The 24,937-nt window shown below is 44.5% G+C and overlaps 1 protein-coding gene across 1 annotated transcript; it reads left to right on the forward strand.

Annotated features, from left to right (window-relative positions):
- The first annotated feature begins 18,294 nt into the window (after positions 1 to 18,294).
- On the forward strand, positions 18,295 to 22,339 carry nceh1a (neutral cholesterol ester hydrolase 1a). Its single transcript, XM_079287191.1, has 5 exons — positions 18,295 to 18,478; positions 19,786 to 20,026; positions 20,451 to 20,520; positions 20,782 to 20,953; positions 21,044 to 22,339. Exons 1-5 carry the CDS (start codon positions 18,335 to 18,337, stop codon positions 21,662 to 21,664), a joined length of 1,248 nt encoding a protein of 415 aa, XP_079143317.1. The 5' UTR covers positions 18,295 to 18,334; the 3' UTR covers positions 21,665 to 22,339.
- The last annotated feature ends 2,598 nt before the right edge of the window (positions 22,340 to 24,937 follow it).

Consider the following 24,937-nt stretch of genomic DNA (forward strand, 5'->3'; position numbering starts at 1 on the left):
TATCAGCAAATGTTGCACATATTTCATCCGTCCATCCCAAAAAGGATCAAAAAGAAAAGAAATGGATGAATTTATAATGCTATTGCACGGATCAACATACAGCCAGACTCACGCGTGCAGCAGCAACAGGTGTGACGTTTCTGGGAGGTTTTCAAAGAGTCAAGACGCTTCTGGGCTCTTGCACAATGGAGCTGAACCACGCGACCCATCATGCCTAACCCAGCTACTTTTAAAATTGAATCCACTTAAAGGTCGGAAAAACTGTTTTGCGTGATTGGTAAGATTGGATGTTAATTGTAGCCTTTCTTTAACTAGGCAGAGAAGAGGAAATGTCTTCTGATGCTTCTCCAAGACATCAGAAGACGAGACAAAGAACCAAACCCCCGTTAGGAGGATTACTTGGGTCTCAGCTCTCAGCACGACTCGGCTCTAACTACCGGTTGAAGTTACTCTCATCTGTCTGGTGTCGGTGCATGTCATGCCGCACAGCAGGGATCCAGCACTGTCTGTAGCCATGGAAACCACAAAGATGCAGCGCTCTGGATTATAGCACGCGATGGTATCCAAATGCCACACACGCACAGAAAACCATCTTTCCACCATCAAAGTAAGGGGAAAGTCACACAGTTGGTGTCCTCAAGAGTCCGCTGGTACTTCCTCTCTGTGTTGTAGTGAAAAGAAACTTTTTGTGGAAGGTGAGCTGAGCATCACACTGACCGCACTTCTTTCTGGTGGAGCCCTGCTTCACAGTCATACAGCTCTGCTGTTGGCAAAAGAGCAACTCCAACGCCTTGCTCAAGGGCAACTTGGCCTGTTGACTTTACGCCTGCTTACTCTCCTCGCCCTGTCTTTCTCAACCCTGCACTCCTCTGGTTTACGAGCCTTCCGCATCAGCTACAGCTTCGTTACACTAGCATTACAGTGCAAACCAGTGAAGCTGTAGTTCACATCCATGTCTGTCCAAAATATATCATCACTTCATCCTATTAGTCATTTGCGTGAAATAGTCATAATTAGCATATGAATTATTGAGCTATTGCCAAACAATATGTTTTGTGAAGTGACAGTGAACTTGACGTTTGACCACCAAATTCCAATCAGTCGAAATGGACGTTTGTGGCAAAATTGAAGCAATACCCTCGAGGCGTTCTTGAGATATCACGTTCAACGAGAATGGACCGGACGGGTACGTCCGATAACATAATCCCTTGTGCCACAGCTGTCGCCGGCGCCGAGGCGTAATAAAAAGATCTTCCCTGGAACTCCAGGCCACAAAAAAACGAAACCGACTCCTCCATGAAATAGCGATCATACCACCAACATGTCCGCATGTTACGTAAAGTTGAACCTGTCATGGCCCTTATATTCCCCTCCTTTTATGCTGCTGTAGACTACCTCGTGAAGCAGAAATGCTGCGAAAAGACGACGGTAACACACAGACATGATCAGTCAAGTCCAAATTGTAGCACGCCTGTATGGAGAAAGAGGGATCAGTTGCATTTAGGTCGGCTTGGCTGAGCAGAGAGGGCAGATAATGCGGGAGACGGGTGAGGCGGTGAAGACACGAAAGACCGAGATGGAGGGAACGACAGAAAGAAAGAGGTCGTCCGAAATTCATTTCCCATACAGTGCGTTTAGTTCACCCTCTGGCATTTCTTTTCAGTGTCTGAACTTGGAGTGTGAAATGTATGCTCTATACTGGACATTGCCCTCAAACAACAGCGGCTCTTGACATGAAGGATCACAATCTTTAGCATTGCTTTCCTTTGAAAAAAAAAAAAAGATGCAAACACAGAACAGCATGCATGTCATGTAAGATATTTCTTATGATCAAATGTTCCATGTGAGCAGCTATGAGAGAAAAATGCAGAGCAGATCCACGTACGGTTTAGTATGAAATCATCTTTGGTTTATGGCAAAGTCAGATGCACTGAATTCCACCATGCTGTAGAGCAGTTACACACACACACACACACACACACTAGTGGTCAGACTGGCAGGCAGGACAGAAGCTTGAGTGTGCTGGGATCTGACCAGTACAATGGCTGCCAACAATCCACCACACACAAAAAAACAAACACACACACACCACTGCTCTGTCCAACCACAGCCTCGGAGCGTGTGTGTGTGTGTGTGCGCATATACTCGTGTGTCTATGTGTGCCCTGCATACATGCAAAAGTGAGCGTGAGTTTGACCTTGTTTGTGCGTGCGTGCGTATCCATTCATACAAGTGTGTGTCTCTGTGTGAGCGACTGTGTTACGGTGCCCTGTAAGTGTGGAAGTGGGGAGTTGGAGACACAGTGTAAACAATGCAGGGACTCCCTCGGCTTGTGTTTACTGACCGAGATAAAGGCTGTCGTTCCTCTCTCGCCACCACCCTCTACTGTACTTGCTCCTCGGCCAACCAGAAAGAGGCAGAGATGCACTTAAACCTCGGCAATGTCAAAGTCATCTAATCTTGCTAATAAAGCCTCTTGAATGGATTTAGATGTATCTGAGAGCGGGGGAAAACACAAAAGAGGGCACACTGGTGCAATGGGGTCATTCCCCCCCCCCCCCTGAGGGAAACAACACATCCTCCTCCTCTTCTCCCCCCCCCCCCCCCCCCACCTCACATGTTAATGTACTTACAGCTCTGCAAAACCGTCACGCTGCCCCGAGATGCTGGCTGGCATAACAAACAGGAGCAAAGCCTGAAATAGTCTCTTTCCCCCGTTTCCCATATTGCACTGGAGGTATTTTTGTGGTACAGCGAATTCCCAACGTCGGATCAAGTAATCCAGCCACTTCGCTGTCTTTCTGCTTCCCTCTCTCTGGGAGTTTTGCTGGATTACTGTCAGTCTCTGTCTGCCGCCTTCCCCCTTCATGTCTCATTCCTCTATCTCGCAATTTCTCCATATTATTTTTTTCTCCCCCTCCGTCTGTGGTAGGCAGTGAGACGCATGGTCTACCCACACCGACCAATAAAAAGCAGCCCTTTGCCTCTGTCATTTAGTCAGCCTGTCTGTTATACAGCTCAGGGTGTTGCAGGCCAGGACGCCCCGCTGCCTCGGCGGACCCAAAACACAGACGGTCTACTTATAATGTCACAAGTTTGGATTCCCCATGACCTTTCCTGCAAGCCGTCCTCCCCTTTTGCCTGCTGTCTTTCTAAATGTCCTGCCTCTGTTTACCAGTTTCTTTTTTACCCAAAGGGCTACATGCACACATTCACACCTCAGGCGGACTCTATAAACTCAGAAATGCTATGAAACGCATCCTAATGCAGCGCAGGCTTTATTGGCATGCGCTGAGAGAGAACACAGCGGAGGAGAAGAGTAATGAGAAGAGCAGCAGGAGTAAAAAGAGCATAAAAAGCAAGCAGTAAAATATTTTTAGCTTCCGACCCATTCATGTCTCGAACCGGAGGCAGGAAAAACCGCACTGCCATGACTATGAATGGTACTGTTAGTTAGTTAGTACTCTCTCTTGTGGCAAGGGTCCTGCCACTGGAGGAATGCCTGGTTCAGATTCATATGTGTGTGTGCGTGTGTGTGTGTCGTGTCTGGACAAAGGGAGCCAGTGTGGACAACAGAACACAATCAACCACTCAATGGATAGCTATTAACTCATCGCACACAAACAAATTCCACAGTCCACGGACAAGAAGCAGTGACATTCAGACCCAACCAACCAACCAGCACTCTTTTACCGCAGCCACAATGGAGCCAGTCAATGAGGAGCAGAGGATGATGGGAGATCTGTAAATCAAAGTGTCCGGCTCCTCATCCCTGTCTCACTAATCTTCGGCCTCTCTCACTCCTCCTTTCATTCTCTCCTTCCTGCTTTTTCCCAGGGTGGATCTCTCAGTGGTTAGAGGAGGCCATCAGACACGGTCCACCTCCCACACACTCTCGTATGAATCACCCCATTGTGGGCTGGGTTTGATTCCTAACACTGCTGCGGGCTTTATTGTGACAACCACGTGCAACCAGCACGTCAGTTGTTTTTCTGTTTGTTTTTTCCAGCCCATGTTAGAATGGGCACTGGCTACGAAGGTGATTCACGATAGGACAATATGGATGTCACGAGAAACGTAGAAGTCAATGGCAATACCAGTTAAAATCCATGATTCCTGATAAACACTTGACCCTTCACTAAGCCCCGCCCCCACTGCCTGAGCTACCACGGAGCCCACACCGTCACTAACTGCACCCCCTGAATAAATATGATCTAATTCTTGAAAGACGACGTGAAGCACTTTCTGAGAGAAGAAGACAGAAGTGTCTACAAACTGCATTTGAAGGATGTATCCAGGAAGCCAAACTGATTCCGCAGCGACAACAGGTTAAAAAGATAAAGATAGAAGCTAAAGCCTGTTCCTGTAAAGCCGGGTGGTCTTTACCAGAGAATCACGTCATCTTCATTTTCCCCAAACATCATACAAGCAGAGGTACATTGTGTTATTGTCATGATTTCTTATAACGTATCAATAACAAGGAAAAGATAACATCGTGACAGCAGTTTTGCCCACATCACCCACAACTACTTCGAGGCCGCTTTAGGCTACAAACCACAACTGACAAGTCGTCGCCCTTATCTAACCTTTCCGCTGTAATAGTAGCCCACTCTTATGGTTTACCACAAACCACAACATGCCAGAACAACAGGTGAACTGCTTGTAACTATCTCCTTCTCCCCATCTTGTAATTTCCCTTTCTGGATTTCTCTGGCCTCACTTTCTCTTTCTTGAACCGACCCAAACTCAAGCTCCCTTTCGTTGATGCTGTATGTCTCGACTGCAAAATTGGATTTGTGAAATGAAGGTTACCAGTATGAAAAGTTAGAAAATCTATTTGACTCAACACCTGATGGCAAAAGACAGTGATAACCAAGCAGAGCATGTAATCTCTTTGAGATGCAGCTCCCCCCCCTCCCAATCACACACACACACACTTCTCACTATCACACTTCCCCTGTCACGTCTTCATTTTTAGCAGCTGGAAGTGTTACATGGAATATGAGACGACCGCCCGCCCCCACACACACACACACACAGTCATTAGCTGCTGGGAAAAGTGAATGACTGTGTCACGAAAAGTGCCATGAAGCTGCTAAATACAATAGTGCCTTATGTGTTGCAGTGATTAGTAACTCAGAGCTTTTGTGTGTGTGTGTGTGTGTGTGTGTGTGTGCGTGTGTACACATGGGCACACCGGTGTGTGTGCTTGCTTGTATGTGTTGCACAACTAAAGGCAGGCGAGCACATGTGGGTGCCGTGAGCCACGTAAATCACACTCTGAATCAATTACAAAGCATAAATGTGAGAAGTCCTGCAGCCTGGTAATGCTGGCTTGATTTCAGACACACCACACCCAAAACAACACTCTCACACACACACACATCCAGACGAACAGCCAGACAAAAACACACACACGCAGTGAGGGTGTGGGCGTGATGTAACACATGAAAGTAATCCAAAAATGAAACTCAGTCAAGATTTTTTTGCTGGATTCCGTCTTCTCTTTATGTGCATCTCTGTTAATCTTTTTATTACCCCCTTACGCAAAACACACACATGCAGACAGAACTGGTGTTATTCACACACACAGTGGCTGTCTGACAGAGTTAAACACAGTATCAGGGAGTTGTCCTGACTTAACCAAAGAGGTGTGTGTCTGGCCATGTTAGTTGAAACACATTTTCCGCCTGTTTTCTTGCCATTACATAACTCTGTGTTATCGACTGCTCTCCCTATTGTATATGACCTTGCATGTCTGTGCGGGTGTTGCGTTTTGGGTTCATGTGTATCTGTTGAATTTGAACACGGCAATTTTCTTGCGTTTGAGAAACCGTGAGAGACGGTTGTTTACCACTGACTTTAACTAGGAGGCTACTATGACGATACTCTGCTGCAACTTGTCCATGACTCAAACATGAGGCAGCTAAATTAGTAAAGACAGAAAAGGCCAACAACATACTGAACGCTTAGTTGGAGGTACATCCTGTGATATTTTTATCATATAATATTCACCAAGCCAAATTCCTTGTCTGTGCACAGGTACTTGGTTCCTTCTGCACTAAACCTCCACAACCTCAGTCACTACTCCATCACACCAGGACACTCACAGTATATATTCACATGATATCGTTGCCAGGCACTTCCTGTCCTTCTACACCTATGTGAGAAACGGATAAAACCCAGATTAATATCACACATGCATGCACACTATTGCACACACACACAAAGTTTTCCGCACAAAGCTTGGGAACAACGAGCACCTGTGAAAAGACGCACATCTGAGCTGGGAAGCAACGGACAAAGAGTGGCTGGTCAGTCAACTTATTCGCAACAACCTCCTCTGCTATGTGTGGATGAAAGGAGAGGAGAGGGGAGAGTCTGTGACAGGAAGAGGAATGATGTAAAAAAAAAAAGGGGAAGGCAAGAGGTATTTATATGGATTCAACTGATATCAGTGGCCCTTTAAATAAGATAAAGATGGGAAATGGCAGCATCTTTTGATATACTGTCATCATTTTGGTATGAAGAATAAGAACTCTGGCTCGGGTAAGATGATGAGCAGTGAAATCCTTTGCTGGAAGAGGAAGACCAGAACTACCGCTGATCACTGGAGGAAGGAGGATGCAGACTGTGGGTTGAGAGTCACACACACAGAGCAGATATCTGGCCCCGGGCTAGTTGAACATCATGTTTCACAGCAGTCTTCTGCATCAGTCTATCCATGAGGAAAGGTGAGAAACACACGTTTGTTTCTGTCACGCAAAACATAATCACACTTACTTTTTCTCTTTCTGCTTAAAAACACATACCGGTTCAGATTGAGCAGAAGATGGAAAACATACACGAAGCCCAAACCTGTCATCAACACATGGTCTCTGTAGGACTGCAACTTATTGTTTTCAGTATAATTGAATCTGTCAATTATTTTTTAACGATTAATTAATCGTTTAACCTTTAAAACGTAAAAGAATAAAACAAAGATGCCACTCACATATCCCAAATATATGTTGGGCTGCAACTAACAATTGTTTTCATGATTCTGCCAATTATTATTTGTAAAAATGTCATAACACATCCTATAGAAGAAGGCGAAACCTTCAAATGTCTTGTTTTGTCCATCCGACAGTCCAAAACCGAAGATATTTGATGAAGTTCGATGCAATGAGGTGTACGGAGTTTGAACTAGAGCAGAGGTATGGGTAATGTGGTAATAATTAAATATGGTAATTCAAGTTGAGACAACTAATCAATTAAAATGACTCTTCTTTTGTTTCAGCATGAGATTGAGCTGCTTTTCTTTTACTTTTAGACCGTTTCTCTGACAAAAAAGCGATTTGAAAATGTTGACAGACAATTTCATATTTGATTGACACAAAATGCATCTATCGATCAAGAGATGAATCTGCAACAGCTGAAAAGCCAGATTGGTGCACCCCCATGACTTACAATGACACAGAACGGTGACAAGCAACGAATCCTCATCAATGACTTGAACCAGAAACTGATCTTCGTAATCCATTGATAGTTTCTACTCTGTCATTGATTGTGTTATTGATTATAATGAGGGTGATTGTGTCTGTGGGTATGTGTGTTAAGGAGTTTGGTTGGTGATGGGATGTTTAAGCTCTCTCGCTGCGTCTCTCACACACACACACACACACACTTCCACATTCCCCACAGTTCATGCAGAGCGGTCTTTGTGGCCATCCAAGAGGCCGTGTGTCCAGCCAGGCTCAAGTTACAGCAGAGAAGATCCTCTCACTTCTTCTCTCCCTCTCTCTCTGGCATCCATCATCTGAACAGGCCGGGGAGCAACAAGAGAGCACTGGTTTGTTGCTCTTCTAACATGTCCGTCTCTGACTCATTCCTGCCGTTCTTCACTGTCTATAAGAGTAGAAAACCAATAGCCATACAGCAGAAAGACAGGTCATCTGTAAAGTCCTAGGTTTGTCAGTACTGCCAGACTGCCCTTGAGCAAGACATATATACCAACCCATCATCTGCGGTGATGTGACTGTGACTTGATGTGACTGTGACTAAATCAAAAGCAGATAAAACACAAAAAAACACATATTCTCACACACTGACTTAACTGGGCGGTGCTGAGATATAATGATGGAGATGCATGTAAAGGAGACTTATTATTATTATTCGGTGTCAGCATCTAACTTGAGAGCGCAACGTCACAGTTGCTGGAGTAGTCCGTCTATTCATGGAGCCTTGAAATAAAGTGTGTTTCAGGCTAATAAGCTATACAGCATGCAGATCATGAAATTAAAGCAGCGCGGTCGTTAAAGGGTCAGCATTAAAAGAAACGACATTAAGCTGTCTGAAGATGAGCTCAAAGTGTGTGTGCGTGTGTGTGTGTTCCATCTATTCTTGGAGAATTCCAGAGGGGAGACCCTGTGACTAACCCCCACCTCAGAGGATCTGAAAGGATATCACCAGCCGAGCACACACACACACACACACACACACACACACGTAGCCCATATATACATATATTATTCACATATACACAGAAACAAACAAATGATGGGCGTGTGGAAGGATACATACACACTTGCATGCAGACGAGGCAGACAACAGCGATGAACTGCAGGCACCACATGTGTGTATATTCGCCAGCTACACTTAAATTGATTTTTTTTGTTCTCCTATTTTATTGTGTGTTTTATAAGCATTTGCGCTTTGAAGTTCCTCTTTGTTTAAACGGTGCTGATAAACGTGCCCTGTCGTATTCAGCCCAGTGGCAGTACAGTAAATAAACTGTGATTTAAAAACAATAACCAAGATACTGTTATTTTTTTTCAATGACACTGAATACTCTACTAAGATAAGATATATTTAAAAAGAGATTGTGGTGAGAAATTCCTGCTTTCTGTGCTTTGTATCCAAACACAGTTCACTTCTGCAAACTTGAGTTTGTGTCTTGAATCTAGACAACACCACATGACTACAAATGTTTCAAAAGCACTGACATCAAGGAGTTAAGTTGATTTGTTGCAAACAAAATGAAAGTCACCTGCACATACTTCAAGAACGGCCTTTTTATCTGAGGAAAAAGAAGACTTGACTCTCATGATACATGGCTGCTTCTTGCAGTGGGCAGGTTCCCCCCTTCAATGATCCGCTACAAGCTGCGCCTCCAGCCTTCAAACTTCCTGTGACACAAGAGGATCCCCCTCTAATGTGAAAGAGCACACACACACACACACACACACACAGACAAATGCACGCACACACGCGCGCTCAAGCAAAAATACTTTAACAAACACGCCCTAGTTATCAAAAAACCTGCAGCTGACGCCGCAGAAGATGTCCCTGCAACGCACGAGCCAGCGGAGCAGACAGCAAACACACGGTGAAGTTTCGAAACAGAGCGAAGCGAAGACACTCATTTTGACACCATCTCTTACCTTTTTCTCTCTCTCTGCCCCTCCTCCTCCTCCTCCTCCTCCCCTTCGCTGCTCCTTCAGCCGTCTCCGAACTCTGTCACGACGAGGCTCGCCGCAGACTGCGAAATCAAACGGCCGCTTTTCGGTAACCGGGGAGCAGCACAGAGAGAGTATAGCGCGCAGTTTGCTCCAACATGCAGCGACTCCGTGAGATTGAGCGTGCACGGGTGGGAATATCTGTGTGTGTGTGTGTGTGTGTGTGTGACAGCTCATGGAGAGAATGAGCCGAGAGAGGAGAACCGGGGAACTTAGGGGGAGTTCCCGTTAACAGGCAGGCGGGGCGGGGAATCGAGCAGAGTGACAGGCTGGCCAGTTTGTAGTTCCCAGCCTTGTTTAAAGCCCATTTGTATTCAGCGTGTATTGGTACCAGCGGTAAAAAAAATATATGAATATATATACGAACCCAATAATGTTGAAATATGTGCCCTTCACATTTCTTGTAGAGAGCATTTGTCACAGCCTGTGATAAACTTAAAATTGTCACTTACTTTCATTATTGCTCAATCTGAGGATGACGTTCTCAATCTATTGATAAACTGGTCAATAAAATAAAATAAATGAATAAAATAAATTGATGAATTAATACAATTAATAATAAAAAACAACTGTCCCAAAACGCACACAAGTTCACTTGACCGTAACAGATGACCAAGGGAACGCATATATTCACATTTAAGAAGCTGAAACATGTGAATTATGTGGCATTTCTGCTTTAAAAATTTACTTCAATGTATCAAAATTGTTGGAGAATAATTTTCATTAATTTACTAATTTCTCCACAATGAATGGAACTACACAACAGCAGGGCTGGATACCCTTTCAATACCAACGCTGATGCCTAACAATACCTCATTTTGCATTGCTTCACACTGCGGAATATACATTTTTATTTCCTTGGAACCATTTTTCCTTATTAACAAAACGTGTGTGTTCTCAAACTTCTCAAGTGCATTGGTGTAAAGCAGCCTTACGAGAGCGTTGACCCAGCAGGCTTTAATGTTGTGTATAGTCAGAGCTAAAAATGTCTACTTTAATCACAGACTGCCACTGAATCAATTGTATTCTGTTTCATAGTAAACCAACAACAAAACATTTTCTGTGGTACATGATCTGAACAATATTGTAACAACCCCAGTCTAATAGTGCGATATTTATGCCTTGGGCCTCTTTCAATGATCAATGAATTATGAATTATAAAAGTGAGATGCAGTGTTCACTACAGGCAGCAGGAATAGTTGAAACACACAACTTACTTGGTGAAGTGCAAGACTTCTGTGCTCTAAATCAGTGTTTCTATGGCGACCAGGCAGTCGACTTACAGCACGGACTGCAGATCATGATACAGTTTTTGTAAATGTAGACAGGTAGCCGGCATGTGTTGTGTTCGGAGCAAGTGATGATCTGCTCTGTGGAGACTCCTGCTGTGCATGACCTTTGCTATTCGACCCACATGGCCAAAAAGGGGTTGACCGTCAATGTTACGAGAGTTAGTGGGGACGCCGGCGCCACTTGATCGTAGACTTGAAACCGCAGTTTTAGTAGATGACCCGAGGGGGGGGGGGAACTAGCTAAAACTGGATATGGTCTGTGGTCGCGTTGTTGGTGGTGTGAAGTTACCGTGCCGATGAGTGAGAGTTTAGACCTGCTGATGGACGGTGGACGGTCGTTTTATAGCACCCCAGCTCTTTACACACACACACTCAGACCCAAGATCCCTCTACAAATCCTGATGGAATGTGTCTCCTATAACAACATTACTGTCACAAGGCCTGCATCACGTGACAAGGAGGGCCTGGTGGTGTGTCTGGAGTCCATATATTCCTTGGACGTTGTATGCGTGTGTCTACGTGCTGGACAGCACCTTGCTTGTCAACCATTACAGAACCAGGACAAGAAGAAGTTGCCTAAACATTTTTAACCACTTACACAATGAGTACCCGATGCCATCAAAGAGCAGAATACAATTATATCCTGCATCTAATTGTGTACAGCTCCCAGATACATTACATCATGTATTGACTAACAGCAATAAAGTGAAACCGTAAAGCTTGTTTTCCTAAATGATCAACAAAAAAAAGGAGTCTAGCTTTGTTTTGTAATGAGTGTTAACAAGCCTTTGGTGAGTGAAATCTGAGGAGTGGAGTATCAGATTTATTCCTAAAAGAAAAACACCTTGACTAAAATTCCACTAAGGGCCAAGCCACCCTGGACTGCTGAGAGCTGCATCACAGAGCTGAAAAATAGATGGAGGCGAGGGGGCTGGAGGGGTAAAAAGAAAAGGCGATGAGGGCGCTGACACATCTTGACAAGATGGAACAGGGAGTGTCACTCAGCACCTCACACACCGACACACACGCACTACGAACACACGCACACACATATGCTGTACATGAGAGCTTGCCTGCAGGACGAGGCATCTGGATCTAAGCTACTGCTGAAAGCAACAGATGCCAGAAATACAGCATCACATACAGAGCCGAGGACAAAGAGGTCACACACACACACACACACACATCACAGTTCAGCTATCCAGGCCTGAATCTGAGCTGAATACGCAGCCACAGTTAATGAGACCCTCGACTGCATGTGCATTTTTACAACGTGTGTGCGCTAATGATCGGCGGGTTGTGCGTTTGCATCTTTGTGTGTCCTTGTGAGTTTGGGTTTTGCCTCCACAGGGAAATGTCAGTAAAAGAGGAAGAGTTTTATTCGGGTCACATGATCCCAGCTGTGTAAACTGGCCCCCTTCTCCAGACCAAGAAGCTGTCTTCCTGCAGATGCACTGCAGCTTCTCAACATCTCAAGGTCCTCCAAGTGTTCTCATCATCTTTGTATCTTTGAGCCACTCAAGCGGCATATTAGCTTCAAGCAATCCCACATGCCACGACCACAGACATGTGTGCTGATAAACTGGCAATCGCTCACATATTTATCGTGAGGAATCTGAAGATGACCTGCACCACACGTCTGTTGTATCTGCTTATTTATCTCTGCATCTCCCCGAGTGGCTGCCTACTGCATCAATCACACCCTCTCACCGCCGCAACAGCTGCCTGTCTCTCTGCAGCGGAGGGCGGAGAGGAGGGGTGCGAAACCGCGTTTAACAGCCTCGGTTCTGGCTGAAGGGATCGTGGGGAGGGGGGTGGGTCGGTTAACAGAACATCAGGATCCCATTCAAACCAGTGGGAGGCTCATGGGAGTGGGACGGGGCGTCGGTTGAGTATGCAAAGGAGGAAGTGGGAAGTCAAGTGTGTGTGTGTGTGTGTGCACGTGCGTGTGTGCATGTTGGTCTGCATGTTGTTTTAATGCATGTTTAATCATAGCTGCTATGCTAATCCTTGCAGCCTTATAAGCTCTGCGGTGTTTTCTTTTATGTGGTCGTTTTGATGAGTCTTCATGAGGTTGTGTGTGTGTGTGTGTGTGTGTGTGTGTGTGTGTGTGTGTGTGTGTGTGTGTGTGTGTGTGTGTGTGTGTGTGTGTGTGTGTGTGTGTGTGTGTGCGTGCGTGCGTGCGTGCGTGCGTGCGTGCGTGCGTGCGTGCGTGCGTGCGTGTGTGGGGAAAAGGCTGCAGCTCTCCGCAGTAGAACAGTACAGCACTGTCTTCATGCACCTCCAGGTTACAGGTCAGGGCTGAGGCATGTAACTGTCCACACCAGTCCCTATTTGACACTTGACCTTTCACCTCTCTCCGGCCAGGCCGGCTGCCAGCCTGATGCCTTTTTCCAAACTGCGGGTCGCACAGACTGAGGAAGCTGATGTGCTGTTGATTGGTGGCTACAGTGAATGGATTGTACCGTCCATCTTCAAAAGTCCAGGATCCGCAGGAGACCAGTGGAAAACTTGAGTCTGACAGTAGATATGAGCTGGAGATGGTGGTGGAAAGACTGAGTTGAGAATAGAGGGGAGGGGTTGTGGAACTGGTGTTGACGAGGAGGGGAAAGCTTTTCTCACCTCTGAATCAATGAATGTCTTTCTGGTGGAGATAGCAGATGTTGTTTTCACTTTCTCCATCTCTTCCTCTCATTTACAGTGAAACAAATACTTGAATTGATTCCTGAAGATACTGTTAGTCAGAGCCTGTCCCTGCTTCTGGCTATTCTGTGTGAGCATTTAATACCGCAAATTACACTCGAACTAACTTGTTGTTTGCTGGCCTGTGCACTATGACTCATTTCTTTATCTGTTTTTACATAAATTATGTGTAAAGTTTGTGACAAAAGTCAAAACAGAAGTAAAATGTAAAACAAGGCAGCATACTGTACAGAAAAAAAGACAAAGCCAACATTACGATGTTTAGCAGGTCTCATGATTACAATGTTTCGTTTGCTGGAAACTAAGGACACAGATGATGAAGCCAAATGTTGAGGAGCAGAGATGTAAAAACCGCGATAGAGATGAAGAATTCAAAAATGAAATGATTCCAGCCTGCTAAGATGATGACTGTGTGTCTTCTGCAGCAGAGCACATTGCCCTCGGCCAAATAAGAACACTGTGTACTCGAACGCCTCGTACCAACAATAATATGCTACCCGGCGCAGATCCGAGTGCGCTCCTGTTCCCGTTCTTTCAGATGTGCCACCTTGCTTTGCAGAGGGCAGAGTAACAACAGGTTTGTTCAGAAATAGAGTCTGTGTTGCAGACGTAGCACACCAACTGGCCTGCTGTCCATGACGTTTCTGAACACCACAATACATTATTGTCCCCGTTCGGTGGCGTGTAGTGTGTGCCAACATACGCATCTCATATCTGAGGGTATTTTAAATCGGTATTTAAAAAAAATAAAACATTTCCAATTTGACTTATCACACCTGAAATGGCAAAAAAGTCATGTTTCCTCTATGCCACACAGATTCTGCCCTCTGTCATTCAGTAACAATACAACAGAGTAAAAATACTCTACAACAAGTAACGTTTCTCCATGCAAAATCAAAAAAGTCTCCGAAGTACGAAGTAGCAGAAAATTGGGATGTATCTCAAAATGGTATTCATACAGCATGTGAGCAAATGTACCGTACTGACTGAGGTTCTGCTTTCTATAAAAGGAAGCTTTTCCACCCCTGTTCTTCAGCTACTATGGCAACATAGTCAATAATTACTCTACAGATACTAGATTGCCAGGTTCCTCTCACTCACCGTCCACATCGCACCAGTGTTGCTTCATGAGATCAGGGAATAGGAATCCTACCAAACGGCAGCCTCCATTTTTAGTATCAAAGACTCACTTCCTGTCAGCGTGAGCAGGGGCCGGTAGTTTCCTCCGATTCAAAGATCAGCGTCTGTGGTCCTTTTTATATTCGTGCCAGCTAGATTTGAGGTGAAATATCACGTTATCCTCCTGTTGGCTTCACCGGAAACAAGTGGCGACACATCTAACACCGGTGGCAGGTTATTGTAGAAGGAAATCGTCTGTTTCTAATGATTTCCCAAGTCTGACTTTGTCACACCAGGTGTTACTTATAGCATTAACGATGCCATTGTTACATTCAAGTGTCCCAGCAAATAGACGGGCAGTGATTCATCATTTATTTTGTATCATTTCCATATGTGCGTGATATGTCCTTTGTGAAAAGGGCCTGTTGTCAAAGAAGAGGACCTGAAGTATAGCTCCACCCAAACAGTCTAAATCCTACATATGCACAGGCTTCCTCTCATCCCTCAGCAGGCGTAGTCGTCAGCATCCCAGTCAAATCGTCTCTCGCTCACAGACGAGCAGGGAGAACATTCCTGATTTGACATGCACATTAGCCAATCAAGATGATGTAAACGACCCGTGGACAAGTATTTTCGTGTCTTCTGAAAGAGATTTAAAAGACTAAGAAGGAGTGAAGACACAGATATCTTGCTCCAGTTAATGCGCCTCACTGTGCTCCTGACATTAACCAGTAATTCAGGCTCAAACACGTGCAACGGCAGCGGCAGGGAAGAGGCTGAACGAGACAGGACTGCCTGAAATGGAAAAGCTTCCGTTTCTGCCTTCAGCGTTTAGTCATGTTGAATGACCATACGTGTAATTCCAGTCGGTGACACAAGAGAGGCCCTCTCTCTGCCCTCCATACCACAGACTGGAGGGAGACGCCAGACCAACACACAGGAGGGAGGGGGCGGCAGGAAGAGGGAATTTTAATGCAGACTCTTTATGCCACACACACACACACACGGACAAAAGCACCATATATCACATTAACGTTTACAATTTAAGCTTTTTGCTGACGCTCTCGTTTCAGGCGGCTCGTTGGACAGAGAGCAAGTCAAGCATCTGTGTCTGACTCACAGTGATCTTGTGAAACCCGATGACCCCCCCCCCCCCCCCAGCAGGATGTAGGAATTCAAGATGACTGCAAAGAATTTGTAATTGTCTGCGTCATGACAAACACCAGCTGTTGTCAGATGGCAACAAGTTTTAACAGCAGAAAAGAAATATCAAAACATCAATTTTCGATCTGCAGCACAATCTACCTTGTGATGATCCTTGTGTTTCACCAACATATGCAATAAGAAAGTAAATTACTTCTTCTATCTAGAACAGGTTGCACTGTATGGCGTGCTTAACATAAGACACATATGCAATCCTTTATTAGAGGTTGACATTTTGGGAAACACACTCATCTTCTTTCTTTCTGAGAGTTAAAGAAGAAGATTGACACGTCTGCATTGACAATATGAAGCTGGAGCGGCCTTATTTTGAAAGAACAGATTTAGGTCTTGACATCCCTCCGAAGTTTGTATATGGGGTCCATCATCCCACCTCAACTACGCAAACAACTTCAGAGTTAAATGTTCTTTATTTTTCCCGATACGACCCGTCACACTGAAAGCAGATATTGTGAAGACATCCGTACGACCCTCTGCAGCCATGTGTTCTCCTGAGAACCCCACTCTGGTCTTCCAAGAGGCTGATCTGACATGGTCTGGTGGTCTCGCTGCATGTGTTTTGGAAAACCAGTCCAGTGCAAGGGCTCAGATCCTCATCAGCTGTGATGTTTGTTTACATTCTCACTCAGGGCCGCCAGGGACAGACAGCGGCCATTTCAAAGTTAAACCGTGGGAAGAAACGGGGCGATAAATAGCACAGAGAGAGAGAGCGAGAAAGAGAGAAAGTGAGAAAGTGAGAAAGTGAGACAGCAACACTGAGCCCCGTGGTCTAAGATGCATAACACGTCAACCTGACCGAGGAATTGCAACATCCTTGATTTGATTTTGGCCCAGGGACCTCAGATGACTCCACTTCTCTCTTTGAACTCATGTTTGCTGTAAGATCAGCTTCTGTACTCAAATAAAAAAATCTTAAAAACAACAAAATCAGTTGAAATCAGGCCAAATCATTGCTGAAATCAATTTAAAAGAGATGCAGACAGCAAGTTTCCAAGTGTTGACAAGCTTAGCTTTTTCAGTGGTGTCAAATGTGCAGTGATTGGTGTTTTCCAGTGCAAATGTTGAACACCAAACCTGACCAAAAACTGAAAAGAATGACCTTTAATGCGACAGAAAAGTAAAGCGGTAGAGGGACCAACAGTCTGATCAACAGCCAGCGATCATGATGAGCGGGATCTCTGTCCAACAACTTGCACCACTGATCCATTCCAGAAAAACTTCAGTCCAGTATTGATGTGTACACATAAAAGGAATCAATAGGCAGTGAGAAAAGCACTTCTGACTTTACCCGAGCTACAGAGCCCTGACTTCACGCCACATCATTCTCCTGTGACTGACCTTTACAGCATTAACAGGGTTTCTTCTGATTAACATGCTTTGTTTAAGAATGAACTTTGCTTTTCTTACATTAAATGTTGATGCATGTTTGTAGGATTATTACATTATTCGGTGCATATTTTTATGGACATAATGATTATTTTTCATCAACAGGAAATTGAGAGTTGTAACCGATGTGTAAAGTAGCTGTTGCAGAAGAGGTAGTGTTTTATATTGTCAGTCGCCTCAACTCCAAGTACTCACGGACATATTTTCACCAGATTGACCTGCAATATAAAGTCTATACTGCCATTCAAGTAATTCTGTATTTACCAGCCTTTGCAGCACTTTCACTCCAGACTGTACTTTCTTACATGGGAAGATGTACAGCAAGCTCCAGGTGTGGTTTAGTTAGACTGACAATAGGCCTTGAACTGTAAACGCTACATCATCTGAGATGGTAAATAGAAGATAAATCAATGGGATTGAATTTGCATTTTCAAAACAGTCAAAACTATTGTTTTCAATTGTTAAAGTATGTATGATTTCTTAGCCAACTTTCATTTTTGGTTGATTACTTTTTTTTTAAACCTTGCAATATAAGATGAAACGATAGATAACACCAGATGTGTGGAGTCCTGGCTGCACTCTGCAGCTCTATTGTGCCTCTCTGTGGTCACATGTGTGTAATACAACTTTGTAGCCACCTGAAGATGTCACACAAGAAAAACTCATTTCCCGGATGCATATTCGTTGCTGCCTTCAAAATAAAAGTGCTAGTTTTGCTAAAAAATTGATGCTTTTTGGGCTGAAGACCACAACCAAATACTGTGATTTGTTTTTCTAATTGGATTCAAATCTACCAGTAAATAAATACCTGTCGGCTGATAGAATAGTGGCATACCGAACATTTGTTCGATAGTGATTTACAAATGGGCAAATGTAGATAGTATCAAGTCATTTAGTTTCCAGACACCAGGCTCAGAGTAAAACGGATGTCAACAAAGGTTTTATTTTGAAGATGTTCCAACGGAAGTCTGCGTGCTTATCGCTCCAATGAAGTTATTTGTAGCGCCACCTCCGCAGCCTGCATGGACCTCCCAGGCCCTCCAGAGAGACGCACCCGGAGAGGATCAGGTGCCGCCAGCAGAGTCCGTCTGAAGACACTGAAGCGGTCAGACACACATGATGAGGCTGCTGCCAGCTGTGGCCACAGTGTCACTCACTGTGGCGGTCGCGTACTACCTGTACATCCCGCTGCCTGATGCCATCCAGGAGCCGTGGAAGCTCATCATGATCGATGCTGGATTCCGAACAATGATGCACCTGGTGAGACCGAGCTTTTGCATTGGGAATACATTGTGGTGCACGTGCTGTAGGTGGAAGGGAGCAACTTGAGCTGTGATCTGATCTGCACAAATAAAAGCTAATATTATTTTATCGCAGTTGTTTTCCGCATGAAAAGGTTAAGTTGCATGTATGCATAGTGGCAAAGACACACCTCTTACCCTAAAACACTGTAACGCATGTTGCCTTTGCACACATGGACTTTAAACCTACTCACTGAAGCCATGTGTGGAATAATAAAACGGCAACTTTAGCCCAGTTACTTTTGCATAATCAGTGTCTTACAATGTGTATGTATTTAAGCATTTTCAGTGCAGATGTCCTGGCATGTACATGAATGTACTGCTCTGTGATGGATTGAAGTGAGCACAGTGCTTCTCTTTATTATAAGGTCTTTTCAAGCTGTTATCCATGAAGGCACGTCGGTAGCAGCAGGGTGAAAGATACAAACTTTGTGAAAGAGCTTTTCCACTACATTTACACTTAGATTGTGAAACTGCCACGCTGTTTGTCACTGGCCTAACCTGTTGCAAAGCAGCCACCATGGAATTTGATCCCGTCTGAGGGAGTTTGCAGATTAATGTTCTACTTGTTTGCTTTACCACTCTTTGTACAGGTCATGTAATGATTAATCTCATCTTCCCTTTCCAAATATTAAGTGGAAAAAAAAAGAACTTTGCGATAAGATTTTTTTTTTAAAGTCCTACTGGTCTGTCCTTGTTATTTAAATAGTTGTGCTTAAATTTGTTCTACAACATTTACGATGATTTACTGTAGAAGAAGAAGCTCAAATGGTTTTAAACGACTCTGTGATAAATTGCTCTTTTTTTGTGACAGCGGGTTGACATTGTTGGTTTTGAGTGAAATGTCTTGACAACTATTCGATGGATTGCCATACAATTTGGTACAGACGTTCATGTCCCCCATGATCCCATTCCATTTTCAATTCTGTCTGATATCTGGCAAATAAACTGCAACCTAAGGAAGTGATCAAACTCATATCATTACGAAACGTTGTTTCAGTAACGTTGGTGTTGCTGGTTCTGAAGCCCCACTGTGCCAAGCAGCTGTGTCTGCTGGCCTTGGCTGAACCCGACTATTGAGACAGTCTGAGATGTTTGTGGGGAGGAGGGCAGACGTACTGAGACACACCAGTAAGATACGGTGCAGAAGGACAGAGGTGACTAGGGGAGACAGTTGTTTCTCAACTCCCTGCCAAGAGATGGAATTTCTCCTGCTGTTTTCACTGTTCGCCCCAAATATGTCTCGACTGTCCTTTCTGTCTTCAGGCCTCTTTGAAAGCTTGGCTGGGCGTTGACCATTACATCACGTCAATCAGGCAGTCCATGGACGGTTTTGACGGCATGGTGGGGGAGTCCGGCGGAGGGGTCATGCCCGGGGTCAAAGTCAGCGACATCACTTTCGGCGGCGTCCCGGTCCGAGTGTACGAGCCCCCGGCTGGAGGGGAGGGTCATCTGAGGAGAGGGTTGATGTTTATCCACGGGGGAGGCTGGGCCCTCGGCACTACCAGTGAGAACGGACATTCCTGCTGTCTTTAAGTACAAATAGAAGAAATTAGGTCAGAAAAAACAGCAAAGTAAATGGTCAAAACTTGAGAACAGCGTTTGCAGCTCATTGTACACATTATTTATCTCTATAATGATTGCTCTTAGCCCTGTATTCAGTTGGAAAAAGGCAAGCTTTGTTCCTTTTATTTTGTATTTTAAAAGCGTTATAAACGCAACATCAAGACCTTAAATTTAGCATCTTGAAACCAATTGACCAACCAAATGATTGCTCATATTTTTGTTTTATTGAATGTGATCTGTTACATTTTCTGCCTTAAAGGGAAATGATTTGTCCAGATTCCACAAAGGTTTGTGTTGCAACTTGTGTTGCAAAATATTTTCCCTGCACTTTTCCACACTCCTCCACCTCTCTCTCACTTCCTCAGAGAAGGGGTCGTATGATACAATCAACCGGATGTTGTCCGACGAGCTCAACACTGTTGTGGTCTCTGTTGAGTAAGTGTGCAACGCCAACCTGCTCTTGCTAAATGTTTCTGCTCATTGAGCCAGAAACACACAAACACATTCTCAGACGTTCGAAAGCTCCCTTCAGAGCCACACAAGTGTTTTCAGTCATACTCCTTTAGACCAGTCAATTGATCTGCATGTGCAAAATTGGTGGCGTGACCCTTTACAGAAAAAGTGCTTACGGTCACATTCTCCTAAGTTTTCTAAGCCTGCAGTAAATGATCGTTTGCAACCCGTGTCTGTGTGTAGGTATCGTCTGTTTCCAGAGGTGCACTTTCCAGTGCCGTATTTAGACTGCCTCGCTGCTGCCAAGCACTTCCTGTCCCCAGAGGTCCAGGCCAGGTATGCCATCGACCCGGAGCGTGTGGCTGTGGCAGGTGACAGTGCTGGAGGAAACCTGGCTGCTGCGGTCGCTCAAGAGGTAAATACCGACGCAATCTCCTGTCGGAAAGTGTGCACTGTGTTTAAAGATCAGAAGATGGAGGCCTTAAGTTTTTTTTTTTTTTCCTAGATTTCTACAGATGAGACTATGAGTGTGAAATTCAGCGTTCAGGCGTTGATCTACCCAGTGCTCCAGGCTCTGGACTTCAACACGCCCTCCTACTTGCAGAACCAAAACATACCCGTCCTCTACCGGCTCCTCATGGTCCACTACTGGCTGCAGTACCTTGGTGCTGACCTCTCCCTTCAGTCCCAGTGGCTGGCCAACAACCACAGCTCCTTGCACCACACGAGCATCACCCCAGAGCTGAGAGCGCGTCTAGACTGGACCGCCCTCCTGCCCCCGAAACACAAGCAGAACTACAGGCCTGTGATTGTGAAGAAGGGTTCACAGGGGACAGGGAAGGAGGTGCCGGGGCTGCTGGATGTGAGGGCGTCGCCACTGTTAGCAGGACCAGAGGTTTTGGTCAAATGCCCTCGAGCATACATCCTCACATGCGAGTATGACGTGTTGAGGGATGACGGCCTGATGTACGCACGGCGCTTACAGGACGCGGGCGTCTCGGTCACCAGCGACCACTATGAGGACGGCTTCCACGGATGCTTCAGCTTCATCACCTGGCCAATGGAATTTGATGTAGGGAAGAGAGCACTCCGGGGTTACATCAACTGGCTGCAGAACAACTTGTAAGAGTGTGTATGTGTGAGTGAAAGGCTCTTTATGGGTGCGTGTGTGTGTGTGTTTCATAGATGCTGCTTTATGAATCATAAACTTGCTAAGGGCTAATACATCTGCTCTTTGTTTAAAAATGCAAGCTCAGGGCCCTCATGTTGTTGCAGATACAGGCACACACATACTGTTCCATATGAAGCTCTGCGAGCATTGCAATATCTGCCTGCAGTGGAGAAGGGCAGATATGTAAACATTAACACTGTGACCAGCTAACGATACATTTTAAAAGATGCACAGCCACAAGCTTCCCACTAGTGTAATGAATATACAATGAATCTGCTTCCACTGGGAGGAAACATGTCCGTTCACTGATTTTTATCCCCGCCCCAAACACACGAGCAATATATGTCACGTTTAATACATTTTGTACTTCACTTTTAGAATAAAACAAACAAAAGTTCACGTCAGCAGTGGTTTACGCTGTCTGACGCACCGAAGACAAAAACAAAGTGACCCAACAAGTTACTCCTCCACCACTTTGGCCTTGACTGAAATATCTTATGACTATTGGATGTATTGCTATGAAATGTTCAGAATCATTTGTAATGGCTTTGGTGATCCATTAACTTGTAATTATCATGTCAGAGTTGTAATTTGCCCAAATTTGTTTTTCATTAAATTTCATTAATGACATTCCCATCAGCCTCCAGCAGTACTTTTATCTGATTATCAAATGTTGGCATGCTGACAAGCTAAACTAAGATTGTGAACATGGTAAACAGTCTCTGCTCAGCATCAGCATTACTAGTATCCTCATTGTAGGCTGACATGCTTGGCTGTAGACTCCTGTTGTAATAAGAAAGAAGTTGACATTAAACATGGGACAGATAACATTTTGTAAGGGGGGATTTATTACCTTTCGTGTGGGCTTTGTGTGTGGTCAACCAGCTGTGGTATGACTTAACTATTTACAAGCTGTGCCATCAAAACCACACTGTTCTTTTCTTTCTTGTGCATTTCTGGGTCACGAAAACCAGCAGGAGCAATAATCAGTGCAACACCCCCCTCTAGTGGACTGGCATGAACATGAACCTTCTTTGGTCTTAATCGAACACACATTTGGTAATCACAGGTGGAGCCGAGTACATTTACTCAAGTAACCCATTCTACTTAGGAACAGCTTTGAGGTGCTTCCAGAGGCAAATATTGTACTTTTTACTCTGCTACTACTACTACTAAAGTATAACATTGTTATAGATTAAACTACCCAACAGTAGGTAAGAAGTTGAAATGAGTTACTCCTTAACCAAATACAAAAGTAAAATGCTACTTACACATGAATGCAAAAATAATCCAATAAAAAATATATATATATATATATATATATATATATATATAGCAATAAAACACTCACGGGGGCCATTTGTCTGCAAGTCAAATATGTTTTATACTTTAAGTATTCATTGCTGATAATCCTGTAATTAAAAGCAACATTTTGAATGAAGCGCTATGGTATTTGTACTTTTACTCTGGTAAAGGACCTGAACTCTACCTTCACTGTGTGATATTACACTGGGAGGACATTGAACACATCCTTTCTTGATACCTAATCTTATGTTAAACTTGATGTTAATCCTCATAACTGCATGTCTGAATGTTGTCCTTATCCTAACCTTTTTGGGACGTTTATTATTTATTAATATAATTAATCTTTGGCCACTTTACCTGGTTGAACATAAGAAGTGATGTATGGATTGTGAGTTAAATATGTTGCTTTGCTCCCACATTCACACACAGTAGTTTCCTATCAGGGAAACACCCTTCCACTGACGGTGCAGGTTGACACACTAAGTCACTGGCAACCATTTGCATGCATTGTGCTGCTGCAGCATTTTTCGGCACCACAGTCTTTGTTTTCTAAATGAGACAATGAGCAGCTGTAGTGCTCAGACGGGAGTTTAGGGAGATTCCATGACTTTACTGAGAGGAACGTGGGGAGGAGAAGACTCGGGGGAGGGAAAAGGGGAGTGAAGAACAGAGGAGGGTGGCTGGAGCGTGTTCTCTCCTTTAATACCATTGTACTGTAGGTCAGCCGGGTGTCAGTCAAGCTTTTGTATCAGGGGGGGGGGGGGGGGGGGGGGGGGGGCACTTCTCTTTGATGAAACTATTTTCCAAACACTCAATCTGAAATCGGTTACATCAATAATTGGAAGCAGGGAAACACAGAGTCACCGAGTTTAACAATTTCACAGAACTGTTGCGTGTTCCTCACAGGGAGACATTTGCTCAACATTTGTTCCAGCTTTTTTCCAGGGTTTTAAAGTTACAACTCTTCAAATGTTTATAAAGAGCAATAGCTATTCAATGTAATTACCTTTCTACATATTAGTTTTCATTCCAGTGATTGATTCTAATCGCCTTCCCACGCCGGAGGGATTCACAGGAAACAATTTTGTTACCTTTACACAGAGCTCGATGTTTCCCCGTTTCCAGTCTTTAAGCTAAGCTCAGCTAAATGGCTGCAGTTTCATATGGTAAACATAAGTAGTGTCAATCTTCTCATTTAACCCTCGGATGGAAAGCAAATAAACATATTTCCCCAAATGTCAAACTATTCCTTTAAGCTTTAAAACACCAGAGGATTAAAGCCAGTCCGGGCTTGCTGCACGTAGACATGACAGCGGTCAAAGGCCACCGGCAGATTGGCTCGAAAAGGAAGAAATAACAATAACATGATAGGAAAAAATATTTGAACATAGTTTTTCATCATCTTTCTCTGTCTCTTTGTCTGTTTGCCATGGGACTGTAGACAGGCATGTCTCTCAGGGTGTCATCTTCCCTGCCCGAGGCCAGAAAGTCTTTAGATATCAGTCATCTTCTCCCCACTTCTCTCTGACGAGCCTGGGAATTGACACACCTAAGGGAACACAGGAACCTCTCATCACCATCTCATTCCGCACTTTGAGATTTGAATCAGCAGAGGAAACAAAAGAAAATACTTATTTTTCGTCCTCGCTTGCACTGACACCATTTTCTGTTCAAACTGGTACACATGACGGCTGCATGTGTGCCGGTGTGCTTTAAAACGCAGGTCCGTTTGATTGTTGGGAGGGTCGTGCACATCCAGGAGCTGTGAATTCCTTTTAGCTCCACTCTCACTTCCTCACAGCGACAATGGAGCAGGGGTGAGAGGTGAAGGAATGAAAGTAAAGGAACCAGCAGGAATCACTCGAGGTTAAGCTCCACAGATTGAATGACTCCCCTGGGACAAATGCTATTTAGGCCTACACA

The sequence above is a fragment of the Melanostigma gelatinosum genome (genome assembly GCF_949748355.1).
Source record: "Melanostigma gelatinosum genome assembly, chromosome: 16".
Taxonomy (NCBI): Eukaryota; Metazoa; Chordata; class Actinopteri; order Perciformes; family Zoarcidae; genus Melanostigma; species Melanostigma gelatinosum.

Coding starts and splice junctions, on each gene's coding strand:
- nceh1a (XM_079287191.1), top strand. CDS start 18,335: ATGATGAGGCTGCTGCCAGCTGTGGCCACAGTGTCACTCACTGTGGCG. Junction 20,027..20,450: donor CTGGGCCCTCGGCACTACCA/GTGAGAACGGAC, acceptor TCACTTCCTCAG/AGAAGGGGTCGTATGATACA. Junction 20,954..21,043: donor CTGCTGCGGTCGCTCAAGAG/GTAAATACCGAC, acceptor TTTTTTTCCTAG/ATTTCTACAGATGAGACTAT.